Here is a 9,692-nt window from a genome sequence, read left to right as displayed (position 1 = left end):
AGTTAATGTAAATTTCATTCGAAATCAGATTGTAAAATGTCATTCTTTATATGGATGTTTTTGGGTTAATTACAACAATTTAAATGATACGCCTACTAAAATAACAATGAAAATTAAATTAGTAGTAAAACTCAATAACTAAATATTGCTAATAGAATAAATAGAACTATCGAATAGATATTTTAAGTATTTTTATATTATTTAAAGCATTGGAAGTTGAAAAAAAATCTCTTTTTAAAAAGAATATACGGTTCATTTATCTTAGACAAATAAACTATAAATATACTAACTCAAGATAGATATTTATTTTGGTGAATACATATACGATGAAATAATTCATTATTATACTTAATATGTACGACCATGCTTGATTAATTAATCATCACAATATTTATCTGTGATATTATAAAAATCTAGGTAAACTTAACCTGTAATAATCGATCGAAAGTATCAATTATATAATAATCTTAGATAACAGACAAAATAGACATTGAAAAACATTATGATCTCAATATGGGATTCGAGCTCAGGTCTTTCAGGTCAATAGTCAGCGACTTACACCACTCATCTATCGCAGTGATTATATTCACCCATTATTATTCAACATACAAAAACGAGTAGGCAGGAAATTTTAGCAGAAGTTTCCCTATTATAACACAAACGATTTATGAGTCTCGTTAAAGCGGAATAAGGATCAGCTACGGTTATTTTATACACAAATACGAAGCATCTTCGTTTGCTGAAAAAAATCACTTCGGTTTTTTACCACGCCATCTTAACTTAACAAATATCCCACGTAAGATACAACAATATACGTATTTGTAAAGTAAGAATACTTATGTATTTACATCGTAAAAAATATATATTATCTTAAAAAATCAAGCATCTTTAAAAATAAATTTCAACTAAATAATTTTAATCAGAGAACAGTTTTCTTTATGCATGAAGAAGTCTTTTTTATAATGATAATATAAAAAATATATCTTTTTCTTAACAAAATCTTTCTAAAAAGTGTCGACCCAAAGAATTTTTAAAATATCTGTTAGTTAATTTCAAATTAGTAGTTTAAAAAATTATAAATTCTAATGTATATCAAAGTATGTCACACTATAAGCACATTCAAGTGGCGATTTAGTTAATATTATAAAAATTGTTTATGCATAAAGCTTGTTACTAGTGTTGCCTATTTTCTAATAGCCACAAAATCTCTGCATATGTATGTATAAATCTACAATATATGTATAGTTTGCATATAATTCTTGAGTCGCATATTGCTTCGGGATAGCTCGAAAGCTCCTTTGCTCGAATCATCCCTAACAAATCCCTTTGGTAGTGGTCAAACAAAACATTGGTTTTCCTTTGTGTAAGATCATCTCTCGACCGCATACACTGATGAGATTTCGCATACATACACAAGTGTGGACTATAATTGGCTGTTTCTTTGGTCCAACCAACGTGTTATTGCGCCAAGGGAAAATTGGAGTATCTCAGGCTAAGCTCCAAGAGAACTTTGTTAAATTGAATGGGATGCATCGTGGATGTTCAGCGGATTTTGCCACGTTTACACCGACAAAGTCTATTTACTAAATAATAAGATTTAGACATGATTAAATGGATTTTATATTGTTGAACGTTTACAGGCGACAGACTATTGGATATACCCTGCAACGTTTGCGGTGATCGAAGCTCTGGAAAACACTACGGAATTTACAGTTGCGATGGTATGATGTGATAAATATTATTTGTATATACATATCCAATTTATAATTTAAATTGAATGTTTTTCTTTAAAAATAGGTTGTTCAGGGTTCTTCAAAAGATCGATCCATCGCAACCGAGTATACACATGCAAAGCTGGAGGTGAATTAAAAGGAAGGTGTCCTGTGGATAAAACTCATAGAAACCAATGCAGAGCATGTCGTCTGGCAAAATGCTTTCAAGCAAACATGAACAAAGACGGTAAGTAAACATTGTATTTTTATTTTTTTATAAAGCAACCCATATTAATATCAATAACAGCGATGAGACAGAATACCATGTTCATTCTTTATTTATCGTAGACTTGCGAAAGCAAACGATAGATATACTGTTATCGTTTTCGACTATTGTCAACTAAGAATCCATTATAAAAGCAATATCATACACGCTGTGATTCCATTTTGCCAACTGACGAACGGCGCCCCTTTTTTCTAGAGATATACAAAACGATCTTTCAATAAATATCGAACGTATATTTTTATATATTGATAATGTAATATATATATATAGTATATGTGTGAATTTATATTTTGATACATACACATGTATGTACATATGTATGTACATGTATAGAAACTTTTAGCAACTTGATCTTAGAGTTTGCCTCGAGTAACTTAGACAGCATTTGTGGTGACGCATCAAGTAATGTAACAATTAGAACACTGCGTCAATTGATGCGCTATTATATTGATATAATAATTAAATAATTAATATATTTAATGATAAATAACTTAAAATAATATTCTTCTACTAGAGAATTGAGTCAAATTGTTGATTGGAAAAAGTAGTTTTCAATTATTTTGTACTAATTTAATTATTTTTAAATAGTATACCTATTGAAAAGTATTGAATGTCATATTGCAGTTGGTAATTGTATATTTATATATTATTATTATAATTATCTAAAAATGCAATGAACCATAAATTCACAGCAAAACATAAAATGTGAGAAAAATTGATTCTATCGATTTTTAAGTAAGACAGATAGATAAATATATTTTTTAAATTCGTAGGGTACGCTTGGGATAAGGATTCCGGTTTGTTATTGTGTGCGTGTACATGTATATGAGAGGGAGAAGCGATGTAGCGTGTACTTCGTTGTCTCGCTTTCTCTTTTAAGGACAGTCGCTGATTCGTCAACGCTGGTATTCGTTATTAAAGTGCAGTGTGGCACAGAAGTTCGATCTTCTCTAGTGATTTATTTTAAATAATTTTGTGTTGATATTGGTTTAACCTAGATATGCCCACTGTCCCATGGGTAGGTCACTAAACTCGTGCCACTGTTTTTTATTTATAAATGAAATTTTAAGAGAACAAAATTTCTTGGGCATATCTGGAATAATTGATATCAAGGCTTCAAATATACACTGTAAGTTATTCGTTCTCTTACCCGTGGATATTTTAATTATTTTTTCATTAATCCGTACGTTGTTGGTTTTTTTACACTATTCTTTATAAGGCTTAAAAAAGTTATTATTCTTATTGTTACGCCAATGATAATTTTTTAATTTATTCAATGGACTCTAATGATTCGTCGAGAGTCGTCGAGCCATTAAACAATCTGCGAATAATTTCTTTCCCCATTTTATATCTTTTTGCTTTTGAAGAATAGCTAAAGACTTCATTATTTTTTTGACTAGTGAAAGATTTTGAATTTTGCAAATATTTAATTAATGACATAAATGTCTGGTTTCTTCGATTATATAATATATTTTTAATTGTCCGTTGAAATTTCCAACTTAGCTCAGATGTATGTATGTTAAATAAACATATATTTTCTTTTAAAATAAAAAAATTAAATATTCTGAGCGAAATTGTTTTGAGCCACACAGTTCAAGCACACAATAACAAACCGGAATCCTTATCCCGAGCGTACTCTAGTATATGTATATTAGAATATAATTTTTGATTATTTTATGAAAATTTCAAAATCGGCGCACGATTCTCTTCTCGTCTTCAAACTCTTGCGCGCTTCGTCAAAGTTGAAGAAAGTTACGCGCTGAGTGGAGACATTCACAGCTTTCAACTTGCCACATACCTTCCCCGCTAAACTTAGCTGCCAAGTAAGGGGTTAAAGAATGAAAATATGCATTGTCTCTCTATTATTAGAATTAATAAATTTTAAGTTAATTATTATATAATATTATACTGGCATATCGGCAACGCTGGATCGATACGATAGACGGTAGTAACTTTTCCCTGTCGGGGTCTATATTGACAGAGCTGATGCCGGGCCAGCAGCCAATCAGCCAAGTCCAATAACGATATGCAAACAGGACTCACAGTAACAGCAAACTTCAGCTCGATATACCTATAATAACTTAATTCCAATACGACTACTAAAATCAGCTTTTCAGCAGGAATTGGATTCGAGCGTTGATTTAATATCGATACGCGTTTCTTATAAATTAAAATTTATTTTTATTGAATATTTAGTAAATCCGTTACATCAAACATTAATATATTTATTAAAAAATAATCACATTTAAAACCAAAAAAGATTCATAAAAATTATGTCAAATCAAGCGTTGATCTTTCGCGAAGCGCATACTTAAAATTAAATTTCTCCCATTATTCCTATTTTGTGGTACAGAAATAGTATCAGCTTGTTGTAAAAAATAAGTTTAAAATGCTTGTGTGATTCTGCTTTTGTTTTCAAAGGGAGTAATATATAATAATCAGGCCTGCCAAGAGGGGGGTAAAATTCCCCGATTAAAAAAAGTAGAGACCGACCTCAAATAACGAATCTGATCTAAACTAGTTGTTTGAGATGTATGTACTGATGTTTTTCAGGAATAAGTTTCTTTCTTATATTACAAAAAATAAATAAAAAAGCGGAACATTGCCTTCAAAAGCACCCACTTTTTAGGTGGTACTTACACAATAAACATTATTATTCAAAAGGGCATATTGTAGTTTTTGCCGCGGCTCTTTTTGTGTAAAAATTTGCTTGCAAATTATTATTGGCTTTATTGATTTTGGAACGCTTAAAAAATATTAGATATGAAAGGAAATATTTAACGAATGTATATTAGTAGCAGTAAATTTTGGTATATCTATCGATATCTTTATAACAATATTTAATGGATCTAAATAAATAAATAATACATTTAGTTTCATATGGTTATTCTTTAATGAAAATTTAGGAAAAACAGGCTTGAATCTATCCAGAAAATATTTTTTAAAATATGCCATTTAAGTAAAATCATATCGGAATATATTTTCACAAGTAGATATATATTTTTAGCAAGGAAAATATAAATTATCTTGCAGGTGCTAGTAAAATTATATGCTTTCAACTTTTCTATATGTAGTAATATATATATTTACATACTAATCATTATTTATTTACATCCGATGTTTAAATGTTACAGTGAATATGTATTTTTGCTACAGTTATATTTTCGCTCGTAAATTCCAAATACATTTTCACCAGTAGATACATATTTCTATTTCCAAAAATAAAATTTAACTGATAATATGCTGCTCTAAAATGTCTATGAAACTCAATTTGCCAGTTACAAAGTGTTCATTTGCTGTTCAAACTAAAATATAATTAAAGTTCTAAAACTAATTATAGTTTTAGAACTTTTATTAGATCAAGTCCAAAATACTAAATAAGCCAACTCATTTCTTAGAAAAAAATAAGCGGAAGAATAGAGATCGCACCTCAAATATTGCTTAATAGTTTGTCTGTATTTCAATATTACTTATGTTTTAAAAATATAATAGCTATCCTTCTAGATATTACTATGGACTTTTAATATAAGAGGGCTGATTAAAATATAGTAAAGCTTAATTTTGGTCATTAGAAGAACGCAAAAACAATTATCACTTCTCAGAAGCCAAAAATTCACGTCAAAAGCAATAAAATCGTGTCGGCGCCGTCGCAGTGGGAACGCTCGGTAATGAGCGTTCCCACTGCGACGGCGACGGCACGATTTTATTGCTTTTGACGTGGATTTTTGGCTTCTGAGAAGAGATAATTGTTTTTTACGCTTTTCTATCAGTCAAAATTCGGTTTAGATATGCTTTATTCGATTCTCCCTCGTAATATTGTTATAAAAAAATCTTAATATAAACGCTTGATAATCGAGCGTTTCCACTGCGATGGCACTACTTTTGATCTGGATTGGAAATTCACTATATGGCAACACTGAGCAGCAAATAAAACACGACTAATTATCAGATAAATATTATGATATTTTTAATATTTTTTAATGCCTAATTAAAATATTTTGCATAAAATATGATTTCAAAAAATGTGTCGCAACGGTGGCATATTTTTTTATTTATTTGTGGCATAGAAAAGGTTAACTAGTACCTATTATTATTTATTCAAGATATTATATTACGATGTTAATAAATATATAAAGTGCCATTTTTGTCATGAGGTCCGGAATCATCGTTTTCCCATGGCCAGGGATCGCTCTCGGCGGTTAGACTGCTTTTTTGGATGATTTACATTAATATCTACTTTTTATCTATCGCAGTTATGTATTCTAAATAGAACTTTACGAAAATTTATTCTTTTAAAATAGGAAATAAAAAATATATTATAAAAGAATATATTTATGTTTTAAAGAACTATGCTTTAATATGTACTATATACTATTTTTTAAATCGCTCCCTCACTGCTCAACCTCCTGCAGAATGCTCCTCCAGTTTCCTTCCATTCCGCTGCCTGGAGTGCTTGAACCAATAAAGAGTCCATTTGTGTTTTTATTTGTTAATACCAGCACATCAGGGATCTTCCTCTGTCTCTTTTTCCTTCCACGCTGCCGACCACCACCAATCTCTCCAGGCTGTTATCTCCTCCGCGAGCGTCATGTCCAAAAAAAACGGAAAAATTCGTTTTATGCACATTGTTGAAAATCTTTCTTTAATAATAAATTCTCCTAGAATTGAGATATTGGTGCTTCGTTCCCTCCAGTATATTCTTAACATACATCTCAAACACCATATTTTAAACACATTTAATTTTATCCAATCTGTTGTCTTTATGGTCCATGTTTCAGACGAATTAATGCATTTGGAATTTTGGTTTTTGTTGAGATACCTCTTTCTTTCTAGTTTTTTACACAACGACATATCACACTTTTAGTCATTGTTATTCAATTTCTGATTTCGATCTCACAACGTCCATTAATTACTAATTAAATAACCAAGATATACAATGTCATTTAGAATCTCCACTTCTTGTAACTGTTTTATTTTTTCGTGTGGAGCACTACTCCAATTAATAATCATGACATTTAGTCATGCATCTGTTAATTTTAAAGCCTAGAAAATTGCTCTCTCTCTCTTTAATAATTCAGCTATTTCGTTGATAGTTCCCGTTATTAACCCTTTAAACGCCAGCTACTAATTAGTGGGTCATCTATTATTTCATCTTCACGTGCTAGTATCTCCTTTTTAAAATAAATATAAAATACTTGGTTTAATTATAAATTATGCTAGTAAAAAATATTTACGAATTAAGAAATATTTAATATGTTTTAAAAAAATATTAAAAAGTGACTCACGGCTAAATCACTGATGTTTAAGTGGTTAATATGGTGTTCCCGGCGTATTTCAACTTTGACAGTTTTACTCCTCCGATTTATATGCGGTAATTCCATCCATCCAGCCTCCTTTTTATTTTATATTCTTCGTAGATATTAAATAGGAGAAGTGATAATTGTTTTTGAGCCCTCCTATTGACCAAAAGTTTAAATGAGAAAATAGTTTTTATGCAAACATCGCTAATAGTTTTTATGCAAACTTACGCATTTTAATAAAATGTTTTGGTATGTATAAATAAAAACTTTGATCACCAACTTCATTTTACTTTTATTTTAGACCATTTTGCACTGAATTTTGATTATTTCTATTTGTTTGAAATACTAAATAATGAAAAATCATTTTCACAATTTATTGATGTCTATAAATCGGGCTTTACGTTCAAATAATAACCCTAAAATATATATAGCATTTTTTCTAAATCACAACTGTAACATAATTAATGTCAGAAAATTAATTAATTAACAGTTTTGTAGTTGATTTTTCCACGTTCAATTTAAATGCATTTATACAGTTACAATTATTATAGTTGCTACAACTATATTTTGACTTTATATGACTGATTTGACAAGTTTTAAGTGTCGTAAAGGCCTTATTAGGTTTTTTTTCTTTTATTTCTAAAAACATTTAATTCAATGTGAAATTAGTAGTCTTATGACAGGAGATTTAACGTACTTCTGTATAATAAATTAAACCCTCATATCCACTTTCGATTTCTAAGAGTATTGAAGAAAACTGTTCATTAATCAATCTTCAAGAACGTATTAAATCATTTCAATAAAAATATTAAGCACATATTCCATTTTCATGACTTAAAAACACAACACTTACACTAAATAGGGTAAACTTTTCTTTTGGAAAAAAAAATATTATGCTTAGCTAATTATAAATGCATAGCTACAAACCCATTTTTTCCTTTCCTGTCATTGATTTTGCTAGATTCTTAATATTAAGAAATTTAGAAATACTTTTAATCGGTTTAAATACTATATTTATATTAATCTATTTACATTTTAAATAATAACTATATACTACCTTATTTATGAATAAAAATTGTATACTTGAAACTTGATTTTAATTTTCTGAAGACAAAAACTAGTAAATGATTTCTTCATGCAATAAAAAAGGGCCGCGTATTTGCCAATATATAAATAAATGTGTCAATATTTATCATAAAAAACAATAAAACCGTAATTAGAACTGTATTTTTCTCATTTTTTCAAAAGGAATAAATTTTGTCAAATGTTTTTTTATAAAATAAAAACAGCAACATTAAAAATCTAGACTCAAATTAAATATTAAATGTTTTTTTTAATATTAGTTAAAAAATAATATTGTACGATATTATTATTATTAATTTCTCTCAGATACAATTTATAAAAAAACTGTTATAGATTTGAACCATCGATTACATCAATAATTAATCACTTTTATAATAATTTATTAGAAAATTTTAATACAAATTAATCTTAAATTAAAATCATTTCACGCCTTTTGATCAAATTAAGCGAAAAGTTTTCTTCTCACTAAGAAATAGAGTTATATATACAATATTATCACACTGCTATTTAATATATTGAAAAGATAAGTTAAAAAGTATGTATTTTTATTTCTGAGTGATTGTGTTAAATAAATATACTATATTACAATTAAAATGATCTTGAATAATCACTTTCCTACATGTTTACGATTTTATGTTCTCTCTTAAATTATCGATACTACAAAAATTAGAATAAATATCACTTTAGTAATATTTATATAGATTTATGTCTACTCTTATCAATATAAAACACGCAAAAAAGCGCTAAAAAATAAAACTCAGCTGAACCCCCTGTAGCAAAATCGCATCTGTATGAAAATGCTTTTGTTTGAGCCAATCTGATGTCAACCCCTATTTGTTTTTAGCCTTACAACAAAGAGTATTAAACTTTTCAATTATCTTTTTATCGTGTTACCCTTCCATCCACCCCCGAGACTAAATTAATTTCGTCGACTTCGCCGAGTGCTTTCGGAAATTCTCTATGAGAATCTACAGACATTTCAACTTGTTACCGTTACTTTCTTGTTTGCGCTCCGAGAAAATGAAGAAAACGGACGAGCGAAAATTCTCATCAAACTTTAAGCTCAATTTCCAAAGAGGGAGAGAGCTTTCGTTTGATTTGCGAATAAATAAATACCTACTCGAGCGGATAAATTTATATAATATAATTTATCACCGATTTATATTTATTCCGTTGTGTATGTATGAAATAAAATCCTACCGGAGGCTTTGATCGAATGAAACGGGATATTCGAGTATCTCTGGAACATGTTCATACCGGACATCACTAAGCTGCGTGGTCGTTTTGTTATACTTTTTTACACCATGGGAA

At 29.1% G+C, this 9,692-nt stretch overlaps 1 protein-coding gene across 1 annotated transcript in view; it reads left to right on the top strand.

The window, feature by feature from the left end:
* The first annotated feature begins 1,646 nt into the window (after positions 1–1,646).
* The window catches only part of dsf (nuclear receptor dissatisfaction), a 32,816-nt gene continuing 24,770 nt past the window's right edge, over positions 1,647–9,692 (top strand). Inside the window, exons 1-2 of the mRNA XM_088195006.1 lie at positions 1,647–1,721; positions 1,798–1,959. Coding sequence (XP_088051132.1) covers positions 1,947–1,959 — 13 coding nt within the window. The 5' untranslated portion in view covers positions 1,647–1,721; positions 1,798–1,946. The remainder of the gene's footprint in view (positions 1,722–1,797; positions 1,960–9,692) is intronic.

The sequence above is a fragment of the Plectrocnemia conspersa genome, unplaced genomic scaffold (genome assembly GCF_051122295.1).
Source record: "Plectrocnemia conspersa isolate PC_06_02 unplaced genomic scaffold, ASM5112229v1 ptg000010l, whole genome shotgun sequence".
NCBI lineage: Eukaryota > Metazoa > Arthropoda > Insecta > Trichoptera > Polycentropodidae > Plectrocnemia > Plectrocnemia conspersa.
Note: the sequence above shows the minus strand (reverse complement) of the source record. Positions and strands in the feature narration are given on the sequence as shown.